At 47.6% G+C, this 21,647-nt stretch overlaps 2 protein-coding genes across 2 annotated transcripts in view; one reads left to right on the top strand and one right to left on the bottom strand.

Annotated features, from left to right (window-relative positions):
- LOC147571030 (transport and Golgi organization protein 1 homolog) overlaps positions 1-21,647 on the top strand; it is a 494,441-nt gene that overhangs the window by 138,755 nt on the left and 334,039 nt on the right. The window lies entirely within an intron of this gene.
- On the bottom strand, positions 849-19,793 carry LOC147571039 (uncharacterized). Its single transcript, XM_086696693.1, is given in 6 exon segments — positions 849-2,241; positions 2,243-2,344; positions 2,346-2,964; positions 8,975-9,012; positions 15,748-15,978; positions 19,752-19,793. Coding segments are annotated over 6 exon segments (1,452 nt in total). The 3' UTR covers positions 849-1,821.

Here is a 21,647-nt window from a genome sequence, read left to right as displayed (position 1 = left end):
GAAACTGCCAATAAAAATCAACCATCCTTTCTCTTCAAGAGAATGTACTTCCATGGCATTCTGGAATTTCCAAACTGTGTACCCGGAGAGACTTGTGTCCAGGCTCTTTCAGAGGTGTGCATGCCCCGATATTCAACACCCAACCAGCGCTCTGGTGGTCCCTGAAGAAGTGGCTGCAACCAACTAAGCCGGGGGGATTCTTTCTCCAGACAGAGCTGCAAGGTGGCAAGACAGGAATAAGATTCCCTCCTGAGCCCTGAGGTCTGCGGTGGAGCTCTGTCTCAACAGGAATACCCAGATCACACAGAGCCTGAAGATCACACATCGCCTTCCCCATCTGCAGGCCAAAGGGAGCCGCCCACCCTTAGCTCAGCTCCCACCTTCCCACCTCCCCTTGTCCTGCCTTTCCTACCCTCCTTCACCCCCCACCCAAACACCCAGGAGGGCTCCTGGAAGCGCTGGTTTGCAAGGGAAAGGCTCAGTGGATACTTCAGCAGAGGAATTAATAGGAATCTGCCAGGCAGCCTACCTATCCCTGGGGGACTCTCTCCCTACCAAGGCGACACCCATCGTCCTGCCTCCATATTCTTCCTTCGCCTTAACACAGACCCCAGGAACCTACAGGGACTGGCAGGGACTGTGGGGAAGTGAAACTCCTGCCTGTGGGGCTGGCGACAGGGCATCTTGGAGGTGCAGGAGGTGGGCGGGGCCAGCGCCTTACTCTCTCACTTGGTCAGAGTTTCCTGAATCCTCTCCAAGCTAACTTTTGTGCTTCAAGACCCCAACATCCACCCACACCTCCCTGCTGACCCAAACCAAGAGGAATTTCCTCACCTCTTGCCCCAAATCCCTACCCTCTGGGGGGAAAAAATCATCGGATACTTTGCGTATAAACAGAAAATAATTACTAGTGAGGTGGTCATGTTCCTTCCCCTATTTTGGGTGGGTCGCTTTGTTCAGGTTTTTAGGGCAGGCGCACCGAGTTCCTGCATCCACACGAGCACACATGGGCCCCACCAGAGGTGTGGGGAGGGTGTGTGTCTGTGTTTAGGGGGCGGGGGGGGACACGTGGCGACCCAGCTGCCCACACTCGGCAAGATCCAGCTAGCTAGGGCCCAGCCATCCAGCTGTTCCAAGACCGCCAGTCGCTCTCCAACCCCGCCCGCCCAGACCTCCTGCCAACCCTGGCCTGCATCGCGTCTGGGGGCCGCTTCCCGGTGGCTGCCCTCTCTGCCTCCAAAGTTACTGGGTTGTGCGAATCAATTTAGGCACTTTTTAAAAGGCAAAAAGAAAATCGCTCCATTAATCCCCAAATGCCTTCTCCCATCTGCTGCAACTCGCCATCACTAGGACTTGCATAATGAAAGTTGACGGAAAGTTGAGGAATCAGTGGGGCAGGAGGGAGGCTCCCGCCCTTGGAGTCCTCGCCAACCCCTGCAAGGGGCGCAGCTCGGGGCGGAGGCCCTGGCCCCCAGCAGGGAGAAATGGCGACAGCGGAAAGCGGGCAGGGGTCCTGGTGGCTGGGAGGCAACCAAGGTCCCAATTTCAGGAACCTAACAGCTCAGGGAGAGAGAGAAGAGGCCGCTCCAGGCAAGGCTTTTGTTCTCGCCCTCCCCTCTCTCTCTCCACCTCCCTCGCTTCTTTTTCGCGACCCTTACGAGTTGCAGGCGGCACACACTGCTTCCCTCCCTCACACGTGCCGCCCTTCCTTTTCGGGCCGCCTGCCCTGTTTACCTAGAAGCTGGCATCTGGAATCCGAGAGGTAGACCCTTCGCCAAAACCCAAGACTCCGGGGCCCTGAGCTCCCGGCCTGTGTGTGTCTCAGATCCGCTTGAATCCTAGGTGGGAAAGGGCAGCGAGACGGTGAGGGGTGGTGCACAGACCACCCCCTACATACACACACGCGCTCAAGTCCACACCTGTGCGGAGCCCAGCGCCCCTTCTCCGCGCCTGGAGCCGAAATTGGCTGCCCAGGCGATCTCCGCCAGCGGACATGGGGGTTGGGGGGGGGGGGGGAGCGCCATTGCCCAAGGAAAGGTGGAGAGGGAAGAGGAGGGAGAGCGGCGCCTGGAGGGGAGGCGACGGAGTTGGGTGGAGGGGAGGCAGCCTACCTGGACTTGGCTTCCTTTGCCGCCGGTGCGCTTTCTCCAGCCCCAGCTTGGTGAGGATGCCTACAAGCGTGACGGCCAGCACCCCGCACATGATGTAAAGGATCCGGTTGGTCTTGTCCTTCGTGGGGGTGGTGCAGGGGGCCGTCCTTGCGCCCGGGGGGCTTGCGGGTGTTGAGCCACAGCGGAATGTCCGAGTTGGTGCAGGTGCTCTGGTTCAGTCGCCGCTTCTTAAAATGTGCAGCAGAACCGCAAGTCACAAGTCCCTCAGCAGAAGATGAAGTCGCCCGAGGAACAATTGAATGGCTGGTCCCACTGGTCCCTGATACCGAAGTAGCCGCGGCAGAAGTTCGGCGTGGGCGCTCGGGTAGGGGACGCGTCCCAGACCCCCGCGCCCTCGCTGGCCTCTTCCGAGGCGGCCCCCAGAGCGGCTGCACGCCCCCCTCCCCGCGCCAGCACTACCACGGAGCCCAGCTGAACCAGCTGCCCGTGCCCCGCTCGCTCCTGCGCCCAGCACACGCGGGCGCACAGCTCGGTGTGGAAGCTGCTGAGGAGCAGCCGGAGGACGCTACGAATCATGTCTCCCAGCCTGGGCTCCGCCGGCCGCCTGCCTCTCCAGGCGCGGCGGAAGCTGCCGAGGCTGTTGCCGGGGGCTGCGAGCCGCCTCCAGCCGCACTGGCAGGGAGAGGCGCGGAGCTCTCGCTGGTGGGCGGCCCCGGCGCTGGGCTCAGCCCGCGTTCGCCTCCCGGGCGCCGCGCGCAGCGCGCCTAAGGGGAGGGGCCAGGCGGGGAGGAGCGCGCCTGGCCGGGCTGGGGGAGGACGAGTGGGGGCAAGCGCTGGGTGCACGTCCGGCCCCCTACAGGGAGAGGCGGAGGCCGGAGAGCAGCGGAGAGTGTGCCTCGCCTAGGCCGGCGGCTCCGGACTAGCCGCCCTGCGCCCGCTCTCAGGATCCCTCTCAGCTCTCCAGCTTGCTAAGTCCCCAGGAGAGGGCCAAGCAACGCTTTTGGTATGAAGAGAGGCCAGGAGGAATGGCGGAGGGGGGAGGGGGGAACGAGGGGTGGAAAGGTCGCGAGCTCCCGAGAGGCGGGGGCGGGGAAGAGGTGAGTCGGCAGGGCTGGCGGGAGCGAGTTGAGGGGCGGGGGTGCAGAGCTGAGCTAGGCTAGCGGGCGGGGAGAGGGGAGCGTCGGCAGCCTCTGGGGCTGAAGGCACCGCTCGGGTTTTCCAGCAGGTGGAGGATGGCTGCGGGACCTCTCCCGCCCTCTCTGGGAGGGAGGCGCGGCTCAGACCTGTTCCGGGCGAAGAGGCGGCTCAGCCCCTGGCTTTTTCAGGCGTGAGTGCGCAGGAGCTGCGGTTCGAATCTGCCCTCCAGGGAAGGGGGGATTCACAGGGGCTAGGTAGGGACAGACTAAGTGGCTTCCACTCCAAGGCAAACTGAGACACAGTCTGATCAGGATCGCCCCTCCATGGTGCCCGGGCCGTCTCGCCCTTCCCTTCCCCGACTGAGCCCTCTAGCCAGGCGCGCGTCCGGGGTGGTTCTACTCCCTGGGACTTGCCTAGGACCAAGACTGAGCTGGGAAGGCGCGGTGGCAAGCCACTGGCCCCAGGGTAAGGACCCCCGGGAGAGGGCCGTGGGAGGAACTGAAGTCAAAGAAGCCCAGGGGGTAGGAAGAGGCAGCAGACCAGGCCCAGGCAGGGGCACATCCCAAGTTCCTGAAGGTCTTTCCTTGGGACTCTCCCAGGCCCCAGGACCTGCCACTTGTGTCCTTCTAAGACCTCGCGGGGGCCTTCCCTGCGTTCTACAGGAGGGCACTCCGCACGCCCAGATCCAGTGCAGCGCAAGGCCTGGACACCTAGCCTCAGCCACCCTCCCGCATCTGGAGCTCGCGCGTGGGTCTCTGGAGTCGGCTGGCCCCTTGCTCACGGAGCCCCCCAGACATCCTCACCGGATGTGGTGCAGTCCGGCCTTGCTTCCTGGGCTTCCAGCCTCTGGTCCTTGCCCTTCAGCATTTCCAAATCTGCCCTCTCCACTCAGGTGATTCCAGCTGGAATCAGTTGGCCCTCTCTCATTTATCCCACTTCTTTCCTCTGCTTGAGTTTGACTCCAATAGCCCCCAAAACAGGATTTGCACCAAAGCTGCTACACTGAATTTAGATCTCCACATGCCCCTGTGTTGTTTTTTGTTTTTTGTTTTTTTTCATTGCATTAACTAAGTATACACCTTGCAGTCACCTGGGCGGTTTGCAGGGAAATGATGTCTCCTCCACCCTCCCCTCCACTGGGCTTCAGTCAGGGGCTTCTCCGGGCATTTTCAAAGCACCCAAAAGTTGGGCCACCAATAAAATGGCATAGTGGGTTCTCTTTAACCGAAAAAGCATGGTGGGGAGGTGGTTACTGAACTCCTTTGCAAGTTTTCTCAAAATGACAGGGAGTTTGGCTCACTGTGCCTTCTCTTGGAAGAATGTCACCTCCTGTCTTCTGAAAGACTAGCATAGAATGACCCTGTTCCAGCAAAAAATGAACCAAGCCGACACTGACCCAGCATATCCAGGAGTATGCCAGCCCTCTGAGACTCACTGAATCGCGGGCTGTATTATGTCCCAAACCCACCTGGACAAGGTGTGAGATTGTTTAGTCTAAATGCATCAGAGCCATCGGAACGAGGTTCCCAAAAGATGGCAGTGTGGCATGTGGGTCGACCCACACCCACCACCACTGTGTGAGCCTCTACAAACACAAGCATTGGGGTGTGAGAACTAATGACGGCTGACATCTGATGCCTACAATATACCCACTAAGCTTGTCTTTTCTAAAGTCATCTCTTCACAGATGCTCAAAGCATATGTAGCATCTCGCAGACAATCTGGGAATAGTTGCTAAACCACTGGAGTGACTGATCTCCTGTAACTCTATCTCTAGGTGATACTACGAGGCCCACACAACAGAGGGAGGGACTGAGGCCCAAAGCGATGAAACCAGATGCCCACAGTACCGCAGCAAGGGATGCTACACGGTTGGCTTTTGACCCAAGAAATGTGAGTCCAGGGTCTGTGTTGTAACCGCTGCAGATAGTGCCTGCCTAAAATAGGCCTCCAGACTCCCTGTCCATCTGACATTACATTATGTATTTGGTTTTTGCCTATCTCCGCACATTGAACGGTAAACTCCAGGGCAGAAAGGGGCCTTCACTCCTGCAGCATCTCCCAGCACCTACAGCAGCAAGAAGCATGAGAAACACCCAAAAACTATTTACAGGCTGTTTTGAAGAACTTACTAAACTCTTATGCAAGACCTTTGGTGTGAAACGAAGGGAGGAAAGAAATGCATACAACAGGGACAAACAATGGAGTTTCTGCTGTCAGGACCACACAGAGGGATCGGGATATTTCTAGGCACTAAATCAGAATTGGAAAGGACCCTTCCAGCAGGCCTGCCTAGGTCCAAGAGGCTGAGGCTCAGAGAGGTTAAGGTCTTTGTCCCAAGGTTACATGGTCAGCAAGTGGGAAAGCCAGGGCTGGGTGCAGAATGCCAGACTCCTAACCTCTGCTTTCCTGCCTGCCCACCCCCACTGCACCCCACCGAGCAGCTGGCACCTCCCAGCAAGCATCAGGGCTGGGAGCCTAGGACAAGGGCCTGGTAGGAGGATAGGTCACAGACACCTTCCCGCCAGAGTTGGGGTTGTTCAGACACATTTAAATTCGATTTTAAACAAGAGAGACAGAACAAAACAAACAAACAGAAAAAAACACCTTCGTGAAAAGAGACAAAAATCTAGACAGAAAAGTCCATTTTAGAATCTGTGTCCGATCTCTGTAAACTATTGCCTGTCACCAGAATATTTGAGTCCAGTCCTCAGGGGAGATTCACTCTGGCTGCTATTCCAGGCTTTACTTAACAGAGACTGCCCCCTGATTGTCACAAGGAGAGTGCAGGGGGCCTGCTTGGGAAAGAAGCCAACCTGATAGAAGGACCCTTTGTGGCTTATTTGCCAGATCCCAAACTTTAAACCTGCTATCCCTGTGAACGTCAACCAAACCCAATTCCCTTGCTGTTCCCGCCTGGAACATTGCCCACACCCGTTTCCCAAGCCTTTGAAAAATATGTACAAGAAGGGGGAGAATCAGGTTCATTTTCCTCTCTAAAGGAAGAGAGCCACTTTCCTCTGGGTATGTCAACTCAGTAAATAGAGTCACTGCCTCCTAATAGAAGTGTGATTATTGACAACATGTCCCCATTTAGAACATGTGGTTGAGAAAGCATTTCCGTAAGGGTTCCCGGTGGGGAGGGGTGCGGTGTGTGTGTGTCTGTGTGTGTGTGTGTGTGTGTGTGTGTGTGTGTGAAGGGATGGTGGTGGTTATTCACTTCCTAATTGAGACACCTGTCAAGTTCATAGAAGATGAAAAATCATCATCAAAGACCACCCCCACCACTACCCAAATGAATTCCTGCAAATGTGCTGAAATTAACATGCAGCTCTTCAGGAAAGTGCTTTCTATGAAATAGATGATGACATTATTATTTACAACACAGGCACTTTTAGTATCTAAGGAAGAATCTCGTTGGCTCTAGGCTTCATTATGTTAGTCTGCAGCACAATTTGCCAGGAACCTGCAACCATACTCCCCAGGTATTAAGGGGAAGGAGCGATGTTACAAAGGAGGTTTACTCACCAGGACTCGGAGCCCACGTCAGTCTATATGCAACTCCACAAAGTAGACTCTCTGTGTCGTGGTCCTCACCGGAAAACATTGATTCTTAATAGTCCTCATCGGGTGACTGTTAGGGTTTCAAAAAGGTTTCTTAGCAACTGTTAGCCTTGCGAAAAAAGAAAAGAGATGGCACACAAGCTGTTGGTTGGAAACCTTAAGAGCTGCCTGGGGGCTGCGGGAGATCAAAACTGGACTCCCAAATGCAGAGGGCAAGGAGAGACCAAAGGAGGAGGCAGACGTCTCCAGATGGGTGCATGGTGGGGGTGATAAGCAAGGGAACTTACAAGGCCTGCCCTGGGCCCTGCAAGGCAAGTGGATCTCTCCACCTGCCTGCCAGAATCTTACAAGTTTATATTACACACAACCCGCAATAGGGGTCAGTAGTATATCGTCCAGATGGTCTCAGCAGCACTTTGCTCTCTCAGGGCTGCATCCTTGAAGCAGACTCCTCGTGCCAGAACAGTGTTTGGAATATACATTGCAAGGACAGGGGAGGGGGTGATGAGCCTCCGATTGCCCACTGCCAGCCCAGGGGTCAACTGAAGGTCATGTCCCCTGGATGACTTTCTCCAACAGAAGCCAAAATGTGGCCAGCACCTTGCCGTGCTGGGGCAACACGCTGGTTTGATACATTTTATTCTCTTGTTCTGAAAAGAGAAAGGAAACTACAAGACAAGTGAAGTGGGTCTCAATTTTGGCTCCCCCAGACTACAAGTAGTAGGTGAGGTGATTTTTGGTGGTACCCAAACATGTTTTGTAAATAATTTTATATTTATGTTAATATGTGTCAGAAAAAATTAATGACACATCAAACACTTGGCTTCAGGAGAAAAACACTTAAGGTGCACATCAATTTAAAGTCCATTTAAGAAGAAGAATAAATACATTATAGTATTTATTAATAAAGTAAAAATGCAGAAAATAAGATGAAGTGTCTTGTGTTAGGAAACGTGGGTTTTGGTATGAGGACAGGGTTTCTCAGTTTCAATGGTATCGACATTTTTTTTTTTTTTTAATGTTTATGTATTTATTTTTGAGTGTGAGACAGAGTGTGAGCAGAGCAGGGACAGAGAGAGAGAGAGAGAGAGGAAGACACGGAATCTGAAGCAGACTCCAGCCTCTGAGCTGTCAGCCCTGACCCAGATGAGTGGCTCAAACTCGCGGACCGTGAGAACATGACCTGAGCCAAAGTCAGTAGCTTAACTGGCTGAGCCACCCAGGTGCCCCAATGCTATTGACATTTTGGAGTGGATCATCATTCTGTGATGGGGGGAGCTGATGTGGGGGGCTGTCCTGTGCATCGTAGAAGGTTCAGCGGCATCTCTGGACTCTACCCACTAGATGCCAGTAGCACCTCCCAGTTGCCACAACCAAACACAGGTGATGAGCAGACATTGCAAACAATTGAGAACCGCCCCATGTTTAAATCCTAGTTCTTTCTGTATGAGGTTTATGACCTCAAATGAGTCGCTTAACCTCTCTAAGCCTCAGTTTCCCCACCTATAAGATGTGGATATGAATGGGTCTTTCCCGAGACACCTGGGTGACTCTTTCGGTTAAGCCTCTCTGACTCTTGATTTTAGCTCAGATCATGATCTCATGGTTGGTGAGTTCAAGCCCCATGTTGGGCTCCACGCTGACACCAAGGAGCCTGCTTGGAATTCATTCTCTCCCTCTGCCCCTCCCCCATGCGTTGCTTGCTCTCTCTGTCTCTCTCAATAAATAAATAGATGAATAAATAAATAAATGAATAAATAAATAAATAAATAAATAAATAAATAAATACTTTAAAAAAAGAATGGTGCTTTCCCCAGGAATCTTACAAACACTCCATATCTTGCATAGAGTGCTTAGCACAGTGAAATGGAACTTTGGCAGTGCTTAGTAAACAGTCATTCTTACGACAGGAAACCTGAAGGAGCCTAGCAGGTGGCAGGCACTGGGCTGAGTCCTGGGGAGACAGAAGGCTGAGACAACATCCTTGCTCTCCAGGATCTCAGATCTCCAGGACAAGATAGAATATAGAGGCAGGGCAAGCTTCCTGGGCATGCAGTCTGGACAGCCTTACAGCAACCCATGTTCAGGAGGGTCCCGTGCTTCGCCTGCTGCTCTGCCATTGTCGTGAAACTCTTAAATGATTTCTGAACACGGGGCCTCACCAATTCTGCAGCCAGTCCTCTATGTAGGAGATGCAACTCTGGCAAAATGAGAGGTCAAGCATTTGGGAACTTACAGGGCGATGTTTCACCCCGCCTACACAGGCAAAGGCGTCTCTTAAAGTGTTGACATCCAATCAGTCCTAGCTTACATGTATGTAAGCATTCTCAGCAATGTAGCAAGAAGAAGTATTTTTTAAGTAGGCTTTAGGCCTAGTGTGGAGTCCAATGCTGGTCTTGAACTCACAACCCTGAGATCAAGACCTGAGCTGAGATCAAGTTTAACCAACGGAGCCACCCAGGCACCCCACAGCAGGAAGAATTTTGGTAGATTCTCTTTAAAAATAGTTCTCGTGGTGCCTGGGTGATTCAGTCGGTTAAGTATCCAACTCCTGATCTCGGCTCAGGGTATGATCTCATAATTCCTGAGATCAAGGCCCACGTGGGGCTCTGAGCTGACAGTGTGGAGCCTGCTTGGGATTCTCTCTTTCCCTATCTTTCTGACCCCCCACCAAAATAAATAAATAAACTAAACAAAAATCCCAGGTAGTTGTCAAATGTCAGTCCCAAGAACAATACTGAAGTTTTCCATAGTTAAGTTTCCACTGGTCCATAGAAAGTTGAGAAAAATTATGGTTGATGAAATAGATATTCTATAAGCAACTCTTTTAAAGGTTGTATACTCTATTTGTGTAACAATCACACAAACTATGTTAGTCGTGTGTGTGTGTGTGTGTGTGTGTGTGTGTGTGTGTGTGTGTGTGTAAATATTTCTTACCAGGGTAAAATGGTAAACTTATCATGCCTAATTTTTGGTCATTTTACTATAGACGAATCCCAGAGTCTGGGATGACTAATGTAAGAACCTCACAGTAGGGTTTGTTCACAAGAAAAGTGGTAGTTTGAGGCAATTCTCTGAATAATTTAAGTCCCTCCAACTGTGCTGTGAAACCAAAATAGGTTTTAGGGTCATGCATTTTCCAGCTAGCTACATTGGCTAAAATGATGAGGTATATCCCCAGGAATTAGGTACAGCTGGATGCAAAGTACACAACTCCCCGGACCCACGTCTCTCTGCTCCAACAAATGCCTATAAATACAGATTGTATCAGAGAGTTTTTTCCATGTAACAAATCATCCCAACATTTAGTGGCTTAAAATAATAACTGCTTATTTAACTAACAGTTCCATAGATTGGCAACTTAGGTTGGCCTCAACTGGATGGTTCCTCTGGTCTTGGTTGGACTCACTCATGCATTTGCTGCTAAACTGCCAGGTCACCAGGGTGCTGGTTGGTCTGGGACAGCCTTCTCTGTCCCATGAGATTTCTCATAAGCCATTAGGCTAGCCAAGGCTTTTTCACATGACGCCTGGGCAGGGTTCCTAGTCACTAAAATAAAGCACATGAGACTTATTGAGACCCAGGGTCAGCACAGGCACGTCATCACTGTGCCACATTCTGTTGGCACAAAACAAGATACAAAGGCAGTTTATATTCAAGGAGAATATGGAAGAGTGGCAAGGTTGCATTGCAAAGGGACATGCGTGTGGTGCCTGGGTGGCTCAGTCAGTTAAGCATCCGACTTTTGATGTCAGCTTGGGGTCTGATCTCACAGTTTGTGAGTTCGAGCCCTGTGTCAGGCTCTGTGCTGACAGCGGGGAGCCTGCTTGGGATTCTGTCTCTCCCTCTCTCTGTTTGTTGACCACTTGCTCTCTCGCTTTCTCTCTCTCTCTGAAAATAAACAAGAAAAAGAGGAAGGAAGGAAGGAAGGAAGGAAGGAAGGAAGGAAGGAAGGAAGGAAGGAAGGAAGGAAGGAAGGAAAAGGGACATGCATGCAGAATGTGTGAATCACTGTAGCTATTTTTTTTTTTTTTTTGTATGTGTATCGACCGTCTTAGTCCATTTAGGCTGCTGTAATAATATGTGATATACTGGGTGGTTTGTAAATAGTAGAAATCTATTTCTCACAATTCTGGAAGCTGGCAAGATCAAGACACAAGCATGGACACATTCTGGTGACAGCCTCTTCCTGGTTCATAGCTGGCACCTTTTCACTGTGTCCTCACATGGCGGAAGGGGTGATGGAGCTCTGTGGGGGCTCTTTTATAAGAAGGGTGATTCCATTCATGATGACACCGCCCAAATGACCTAGCCATCTCCCACAGGTCCTTCCTTCTAATATCATCACATTGGTCTTTAGGATTTCCTGATGGGAATTTTTAGAGAACACAAACGTTTATTTGAAAAGATTTTTTAAAATATTTTTCTTTATTTTTGAGACAGAGAGAGACAGAGCACGAGCAGAGGAGGGGCAGAGAGAGAGGGAGACACAGAATCCGAAGCAGGCTCCAGGCTCTGAGCTGTGAGCACAGAGCCCGACGCAGGGCTTGAACTCACAGACTTGCTTGAACTCACAGACCGTGAGATCATGACCTGAGCTGAAGTCCGAGGCTTAACCGACTGAGCCACCCAGGCACCCCTGAGAGGACACAAACATTTAGAGGATAGCTTCAACCTACCCAACAGTTCAAATGGCATTACTACCAACCACGGTAGAATGAAAATCCCCCTATCACCAAGACTGCCTCACCGACAGTATTCCAGGACAAACTTATACACACGTTTGTACTGTCTGCAAAGAAGCAACAGTCACATAAAGTTATACAAGTTGTACTTTCACCTCCATAATCAGAACCACCCCTGTACATTGGAAAGTTTGGTACCCAAACAGCCAGCCATGTGTCCAAACCAGTACACCGGGAGGTCCTTGGTGCCTCCCTTTGTTTCAACTTCCGTATCCTGTCAGTCACCAAGTTCTGTCAAGTCTCCCTCCTGAACACACATCAGCTCCTTCCTTGCTGTCATCCCCGTTCCTCCTGTTTCACTTCAGCCCTCATCATCTCTCATGGTGACGATGACACTTCTCCCTAATTTTGCCTACCCCTCCCCCCATGTCCTCATCCTGAATCCAGTTGTCTTTCATTCACTTAACAAGCCTTTATTGAATGCTCACATGGTGCCAAGCACTCTGCTGGTGGTGGCAGATACAACAGGAAATAAGAGAGCCCCTAGTTTGGTAAAGGCAAGAAGCAAAAAAGACTTAATTTATTCGTCAGGGCAGGTCATGTGCTGTACTGCATAACCACAAAATCTCAGTGGCTTAACCCAGTAAATGGTGATTTAGGAATTCAGGTCTCTCCCATCATGTAGTTCCACCATCACAAAATCCTTTACTTTGAGCCATGTGGGAGCCATGCAGAGGCCATATGGAGCCATAGAGGAAAGAGCAGAAGGATGGAGTGAGGTAGTTTATGGCCATACCTGGGAAGTGGCATACATCATTCCCACCATATTCCATTGGCTGAACTCGGTCACATGGTCCCAACTTAAGCACAAAGGACTCTGGGAAATGTAGTGTTCCTACATGCTCAGAGTACGAAAGAGAGCTGGTGAGTGTATAACCAGTCCTTTCCTCCATGGATGATTGTCATGCATGTAACTGGGAAGTATGGCATCCTAAGGGAACCAGGGGCGGGTCTAATGTATTTACGACATCCTTGGATTCAGGAAGGCAGGGTGGTGGGCTAAATAATGGCCCCCAAAGATATCCAAGTCCTAATCCCTGGAACCTCAAACCTAGTACCTGGCAGAAAGGACTTTGTACATGTGATTAAGTTAAGGATCTTGAGACAGAGAAATTGCTCTGGATTATCCAAGGGGGCCCTATCTGTAATCATGAGTGTTCTTCTAACAGGTAGATGGAGGGAGATTTGACCAGGGAAGAGAAAAGGGAGATGGGATGACAGAAGCAGAGATTGGAGTGATGTGCTCTGAAGGTGGAGGAAGGGTCCACAAGCCCCACAAGCTAAAAAGCTGGGAAAGGCAAGGAAGAGAATTATCTCTTGGAACCGCCAGAAGGAATCAGCCTGCCGACACCTTGATTTTAGGCTGTTAAGGCTCAATTTGAACCTCTGGCCTCTGCAAGTATAAGAGAATAAAGTTTTCTTGCTTTAAAATACTGAATTAGTGATTTGTGACAACAAGAGGAAACTAATACAAGCAGTTATGCCTACACTAAGTTCCAGATAAGGATCACGCGTTAGTGAGCTAGGCAAAAAGACTGGAAGACAGGGCCAAAAGTGGAAGTTAAGGCTGAAGGGTAGCAAGGTCCAGATCCAACAGGATTTGCGAGGGAGGAGAGGGAGGGGAGGAGGGCAGTGAATTTAAGCGCGAGAGCACCAGAAAGCCATTGAAGCAGGAGTGACCTGACCAAGATCTGCATTTTTGCACGATAACCCCACCTGCTCTGTGGAGAGCACATCAGGGGAACCAGTGCTGGTGGCAGAAGACAGTCATTTATTTGCTTTATCCCAGGAGAAAAGTAGAGAGACAATATTCCAGGGTCCTGGCAATATGTAGTGGAATCAACGGGACTTGGTGATGGCCCGCCTCTGATAAGAGACATCCACTCCATCAGCAACATCAGCTGCACCAACTCTGATGGTCGATGGTACCTGCAGAGGACATAACCTGCTTAGCCACCTATCCGGAATTGAGACAAACTAGAGAAGTCTAAAGGAACAGGCAAGGTGCCTGTGAAGACCAGGTGCTATCCATTGGATGCCTTCTTCCAAATCCTGTATTGCCAACACCATCATGTCCTTTGTAATTTGAGTAAAATAGTTAGAGCACCATCCCCATATACAGGGAAACCCAGCATTAACCTTCATCACCACCCACGCCACGATCAAGGCATTTCTATTTCTCCAGATCACTTCTGACTCTGATTTCCTGTTGCTGCTTGTACAGCTACCCAAACGATGGGTGAGCTGAGGCTGAAATCCAACCTACACTGTCCTGGCCGAAGCATGTACTCTTGGTGTATACAGAAACTGATTTGATGCTTGGCATGGCCAGAACTTGGAGCTTTTGAGGAGAAAAGACTGGAAATAAAGGTCAAGTAGGGGGTCAGCTTAAAGTGTACCAATGCCTTGCTAAGGGGCTCGAGACTGCTTCTTATAATGATGGTACCTTGTCCAACAATGTAAAACAAAGACAGACACAACCATTCATATTTGCATCTTATGCAGATCATGTTGCCAGCAAATCTGGTCCTCATCACCCTTCTGGGACCAAGAAAAAGCCAACCAGTCTGAGCTGAGACTGTCTATACCGAGTCCTGTTGGGAATCCCATTGGCCTCCATGCACAGACAGGATTAAACAGTGCTAGGAAAAGAAAGGGAAAATGGATCTGACTCAAGAGAGAAGCAGAAACAAACAAAAAGAAACTTAACTACCTGGTTGATGGCTTTCTGGATCCTGAGATTTGGGGGTTCTGTGTGCTACTCCTGGATCTTCCAATAAAGTCCTCCTAACTTCCTCCCGTTTTTGCCCAAATTAACGCAAGTTGATTCCTCTTATAAGTCTGACCTGGATATTGTGTGTCCACTTTCTGTCTTCAGGCCTTCGTCCCATCACCACCAAATGTGACATTTTGTGTCTCTCCTTCCTGATGCCATGAGTTGGCCAGATGGAGAGGAGGAGGAGAGGTCAGGGGAAGGCAGGGGCGGGGAGAAGAGAGAAAGGTGTCATTGCATACATACTCAAAGCTATAGAAAAGTGTTCATTATGGCATTGTCTGTAATAGCAAAGGACTGAAAACCACCTCCATCGGTGAGAGAACTGATAGTCTCCCAGAGAGATCTCTCCATCGGTGAGGTACTGGCTAAATAACTCACAGTACTTCCATACTGGAATACCATACAGCAGTTGAAAAGAATGAGCAGTGAAAAAAAGTTCTAGGGGTGCCTAGGTGGCTCAGTCAGTTGAGCATCTGACTCTTGATATCAGCTCATGTTGCAATCTTGCCATTCGGGGATCGAGACCTGTGTGGGGGCTGAGCTGACAGCTCACAGACTGCTTGGGATTCTCTTTCCCTCTCTCTCTGCCCTCCCCCCACCTCTCTCTCAAAATAAATCAATAAAATAAACTAGAGAACTCAGTTTAGGCATTCCTGTCTTACTTACATATTTAGTAAATAAATATGTTTATATTCTAAACATGGTATAAATTATAATAAATCATTATTCATATTATTACACATCTAAATGTATTTTATAAAAATATATAATAAATATGCTGTCCTTTATTTATTAAAATATGTAAATATATAAGTATATTTATTATATGAATGTATTTATATCAATAACACAAATATTAAACGTAGAAGTAAATTTATATTGATCATATACATAATATACACATATTATATATAATACATACAGTGTGTATATATATATCAAATGAACTTCAAGGAAGATACAATTGTTTTTAAAAAGCAAGGCAGAGGGGCGCCTGGGTGGCGCAGTCGGTTAAGCGTCCGACTTCAGCCAGGTCATGATCTCGTGGTCCGTGAGTTCGAGCCCCGCGTCAGGCTCTGGGCTGATGGCTCAGAGTCTGGAGCCTGTTTCCGATTCTGTGTCTCTCTCTTTCTGCCCCTCCCCCGTTCATGCTCTGTCTCTCTCTGTCCCAAAAATAAAAATAAACGTTGGAAAAAAAAAAAAAAAAGCAAGGCAGAGAAAGAAGCACACTTTTAAATTTTTTAATGTTTATTTAGTTTTGAGACAGAGAATGAGTGGGAGAGGGACAGAGAGAGGGAGACACAGAATCTGAAGCAGGCTCCCATGGAAGGAAGGAAGGATTGGACACCCTGGGAAAGAGTTGGAGGAGTTCTGCAGGCCTCGTGAGTCCCCAAAGGGCAGATCCCTCACTCACCTGTGCTGGTGCAGGCTGGGGCCGGGAAGCAGCAGCAGCAGCATCCAGAGGCAGCAGGGGCAGCAGATCCCTGGGATGGTGGATGGAGCAGTGAGCCATGGTCTTGCAAGCAAGGGGAATCACCACGCTGGGCTGCCCTCGGCCCTTGCCCCCTGCCCCAGCCACCTCACTGTCTCTTGCCCCGGCATCACCCTCCAGCAGGGCATGGGCAAGCCAGGCAGGGATGGGCACCTGGGGCCACAGGAGTGTCCCCCATGACCTCTGTGTCCTAGTTATTGAACGGGCATAAGGAGTCACCCAGGGCCCTTGGAACCAGGAGGGAGAATCTAGCCCTGGAATCTTTTCTGATGGGGCTTGGGAAGAATTCTGGAGGGACGGCATTTAGTGCCAGTTCATTCACAGGATAAAAGCACAACACAAGGTCACCATGGCTGCTGATGCCAGTGTTTTCTTACTCAGGCCCCATTTCAGCCCTTACCCAGGGATTTGGAGGACTTAGATACACAAGAACTTAAAATACAAGACTCTCAATAAATTTGGTATAAAAGGAATTTACTTCAACATAATTAAGGCCATATATGGCAAGCCCGCAGCAAATATCACATTCAGTAGTCAAAGCTGAAAGCTTTTGCTGTAAGATCCAGAGCAAGACAAGGGTGACAAGGGTGTCCACTCTCTCCACTTCTATTCAACGTAGTCTTGGAAGTCCTACCACACCAGTCAGGCAAGAAACAGAAATAAAAAGCTTCCAAATCAGGAAGGAAGATGTAAAATCACCCATTTGCAAATAACATGATCTTAGTATATAGAGAAAACCCAAAGCCTCCACCAAAAAAGAAAGAAAGAAAGAAACAAACAAACATAGCACATGCCGTTACTACATTTGCCAAGTCACTGTATTTTAAGGGCAAATCCTGGCAATAGCCAATCCATCCATTCCAAGGCTCCACAGTAACCGTACTTAATCTGCTGTATGTACTGCACAGTCAGTTGCTAGGGCTTATACCCAGGGTAGGGAGGGATCAGCCTCGTGATTGTCAGGGGTGTGTCCGTGTCTTATGGCCTTGAAGGAGAGGGAGACCAGCAGCTTTAGGAACTTCACCTGATTGTGCATGCCATACGTGTAGGCAGGGGGAAGCAGCACTGTCAGGCATGAGGAGATAGACTGGGGCAGAATATGCCATACTAGGACCCCCATGTCCTTCCCTCTTTCGATGGGGTGTGCTCCATTCCAGGTATAGTGCATTTCCATAGGTCTGACTTTCAGCAGAACAACAGGATCCCAGTAGAGATCGAGTAGATCCCTCTCCCCCAGGGGTACAAAGTAACTCACTTATCCTAGGGGGCATCCCATGGCAAATTCCAGTAGACAACACCTTTTGGTGTTCTCAGCAGCATAGCATAGGAATCCACAGTGAGAGTTGGGGCCATAGCGGTCTCCCTAGACTTCTATACCTTTATAGCGTTGGGTGCCTTAGCAGGGGTCCCCAGTCTGACATATGGGGCATATGTTTGATCATTCAAATGCATTAAAGCCTGTGACAGCACATTAATACACCGGGACAAGGTCGTTTTCCCTGTTAATAATTTAATCTGCTGCTTTAACATTCCATTTCTCCTTTCTACCAACCAGTGCTTTCTGAGCCAGGACATGGAAAACAGGGAGGATCACCTCAGGCTCTTGCAGGTGAGCCAGATGTCCTGATGCCATATCCTGATACCAAGGGCTTAGTTATGATCATCTGCCCTTTGGCTTCCCAGTGTCTAAATTCGAGGCTAATCTCTTTAGAACAGCCCACCTGTCAGTGCAAAGGATTGATGGCTAGAACTCATGAGTGATCACCAGTGAAACCCCTCTGAGTTCAGCCCAGTGGCTGCTTAGCTTGTTCCTGTTTCCATCCAGATGGTGTCAGCATTGGGTTGAATAGCACCTTGAGTTGCTCTGCGTGGGTTTCTCCAACTAGACCTGTCTGTATATTAGGCATCAGAGGGAATTTCCCCCATTTCCTCTAGAGGCCACAGAGGCCACAACACGAAGAAGAGTGGGGGCATTTGAAGGATCTACATATTCTATAGGACCCAGTAGCACCCACATTTCTGGAGACAGTGGGCTGTACACGGAAAATTATAAAACTTTGATGAAAATTAAAACAGAAACAAATGAAAAGATATCCTATGTTTATGGATCAGAAGAATTAATATCATTGAAATGTCCATATTACCTAAAGTCATCTGTAGGTCCATGCAATCTCTACCAAGATTCCAATGGCATTTTCACAGAAGTAGAAAAAAAAAAAAAACCCTAAAATTTGTATGGAACCACAAAAGATTCCAAATAGCCAAAGCAATCTGAGGAAGTATATAAAGCTAGAGGCATCATATTTCCGGATTGAAATTGTATTGCAAAGTTGCAGCAATCAAAATATTATGGTACTGGCATAAAAAAAAAAAAGACACCTAGGCCAAGAGAATAAAGAGCCCAAAAATAAACCCATGCATATGTGGTCAATTAATTTATAACATAGAAGGCAAGACTATACAATGGGTAAAGGACAGTCTCTTCCATAAATGGTGCTGGAAAAACTGGGTAGCTGCATGCAGAAGAATGAAATTAAACTCTTATTTTATACTAGTCACAAAAATTAACTCAACATACTTAAATGTACACAAAACTGTAAAACTCCAAGAAGAGAACGAACAGGAAAATCCCCTAAATATTGGTCTTGACAACAGTTTTTGGATGTGACACCAAAAGCACAAGCAATAAAAAATAAATAAACAAGTGGAACTACATGAAACTCAGAAGCATCTCACAGCAAGGGAAATCATTAACAAAATCAAATGTGAACCTACAGAACGAGAGAAAATATTTGCAAATCATATATCCCATAAGGGGTCAATATCCAAAATATTTAAAGAACTCATATCACTCAATAGCAGAACCCACAAATAATCCAATTTAAAAATGGGCAAAGAACTTAAATAGACATTTTCCCAAAGATTTTCCCAAAGATTTTCCCAAAGACACACAATGGCGTACAGATACATGAAGGGGCTCCACGTCACTAACATCAGGAAAGTGCAAATCAAAATCATAATGAGATATTGTCTCACACCTGTTAGGATTCTTATCATAAAAAAGACAAGAGATAACAAGTGTTGGTGAGAATGTACAGAAAAGGGAACCTTTGTGCACTGCTGGTAAGAATATAAATTAGTATGCCCACGATGGCAAACAGTATGGAGGATCCTCCAAATATTGAAAATAGAACTACGAGGGCACTTGGCTGACTCAGTCGGTGGAGCATCCAACTCTTCATCTCAGGGTCATGAGTTTGAGTTCCACGCTAGGTGTAGAGATGGCATAAACTAACTAACTAACTAACTAACTAACTAACTAACTAACTAACTAAGTAACTAACTAATTTAAAGAAAATAGAACTACCATATGATCCAGGAAACCCACTCTGGATGTACAACGAAATCTGTTTATTCTCTTGGGAAACAAAGCCACTACCGCCAAGGGATATCCGCCCCTACATGTTCATTGCAGCCATATTCAAAATAGCCAAGACATGGAAACAACCAAAGTATCCACTGACAGATGAATGGATAAAGAAGATGTGTGTGTGTGTGTGTGTGTGTGTGATTTATATACATACATATGATATGTCATATGATATCATATGATATATATGATATCATAGTATCATATGATAGTATTTCAATATATATATGACATATCATATGGATATATGTCATATGAATGATCATATACATATTGAAATATTATCAGCCATAACAAAAGAAATCCTTCCATATGTGGCAACATGGATGGAACTTGAGAGCATTATGCTACATGAAATAAGTCAGAGAAAGACAAATCTTGTATAATACCACTTACTTATGAATCTAAAAATGTCAAATTCACTCATAGAAACCAAGAGCAAATTGGTGATTGCCAAGGGCTAGGGATGGAAAGATGGTGGTCAAAGTGCACAAACCTTCAAGTAGAAGATGAGGAAGTTCTGGGGATTGTGCAACATGGTGACAATGGTTAACAATACGAGAATTGCTACAAGAGTATTTTTACCATCCCTCATCCCACATACACAAGCAGGTAACAATGTGAGGTCTTGATTGTGTTGATCAAACTTACTATGGTAATTATTTCACAATATATATGTGTACCAAATCATCACATTGTACAACTTGAACTCACATAATGTTATTTGTCAATTATATCTCAATAAAGCAAGATAAAAAAAAATCAGGTCAAGCATTTCCTTCCTTTAGAGCCTTTCTGGGACCCTTTTCTGATCCTGTGAGAGTTGACTCAGTTCTTCTGTTCCAACCATACTATGAAATAGGTTCTAATAATAACACTAATCAGATTTTATTACATTTATTTACCTATATGCCTATCACCCACTAAGATTATAAGCTCTGTGAGGACAGGGACTATTTTATTCATCTTGACACCTTTTGTGACTAAAATACAGCTTGACGTAATTAGATTATAAATGGGAAATGAATAAATAAACTCTGCTTCTCCAATAAAAATTCAAACTGGAAAAAAATTGATGTGGGAAATTTGGCTCAAACTTCTCCAGCATGCTTTAAAAATTCTATTTGAGGAGCGCCTGGGTGGCTCAGTCGCCTGGGTGCCTAACCAAGTCGGTTAGGCATCCGACTTGGGCTTGGGTCATGATCTCGCAGTTCGTGGACCAAACCCTGCGTAGGGCTCTGTACTGACAGCTCGGAGCCTGGAGTCTGCTTAAGATTCTGTGTCTCCCTCTCTCTCTCTGCCCCTCCCCTGCTTATGCTCTGTCTCTCAAAAATAAATAAACATTAAAAAAATTAAAAATTCTATTTGAGCTGACAACAAGGTATAACTTCTTTAAGTTATCCTGACGTCACTATGCCTACATACGTAATACCCTTAAAGTCTGAGGCATTGAACACAATAAAAAAAAAAAAAAATCTGTTTATTCTCTTGGGAAAAATAAGTCTTTACACAAATGACTGATGTTTTACATGGGAATTACTCCTCACTTGTCAGGAATTTTCTATTTGGTAGAGTGCTTGTTAAAAACTCAGATTCCTAAAGCCCATGCCAAACCAGCCCTATTGGATCTGAGTTTCTGAGCAGGTACAACGTTTGCAAGGTTCCCATATGTTTCCTGATGTTTGACCATGGCTTCTCTACCCCTGGCTTATTGTCACAGTCCCAGATTCTACTCCTGGGGGCTGGGGTTATTTTCCCTTCTTTCCTGACAGTTCTTAAACCTGGAGATTTTCTTCCCTGATGCAAAACTAAGAGCCCAAATATACATGACTTTCTAACCCCAAATCTTATTATTGCAAAGCACATTTTTGCTTTGAAAGTTACTTCAACGTGAGAGATAACCCAAACATTCACTGGTTTATCTGATTAAGACTCTAAGCCCTTCTGATTACATCACACCTGTCCTCTTCCCTTTGCACTAGCAGCATTCAATTTGCTTCAGGGCACAGGGCTTTGGGCTTGAATCTGTTCAAACGTAACAACAGAACTGCAGAAAATATACATATATGTCATTATGCGGTCATCAGTATCAGTAAGTGAATCAATATAAGATTTTGTGGTAGGAACTTATATGCAGGTACCTATTGGACATATGTGGTAGAATTTTTCTGATCGATCAAAGCAATACTATCGTGATATTTTCAGTAAACTGATAACAATGAAGAGGTTAATTAACAATTAGTGATCCTCAGAGATGCCAGTTTACCAAGATATTATTCTATTCTCTTAGCAATGGAGCTATAAAGCCTTCCAAATCCAACAGTAGGTTATGTTACAATTTCACTGTTGTTCTCATGGAGCTTTTCCAACAATCTATGAGGTTTTCTGAAGG

Source organism: Puma concolor, unplaced genomic scaffold (genome assembly GCF_028749965.1).
Source record: "Puma concolor isolate L17-30 unplaced genomic scaffold, mPumCon1.1.hap2 unalloc_scaffold_7, whole genome shotgun sequence".
Classification (NCBI taxonomy): Eukaryota; Metazoa; Chordata; class Mammalia; order Carnivora; family Felidae; genus Puma; species Puma concolor.
The sequence above is the reverse complement of the archived record's forward strand: the minus strand, read 5'-3'. Positions and strand labels throughout refer to the sequence as shown.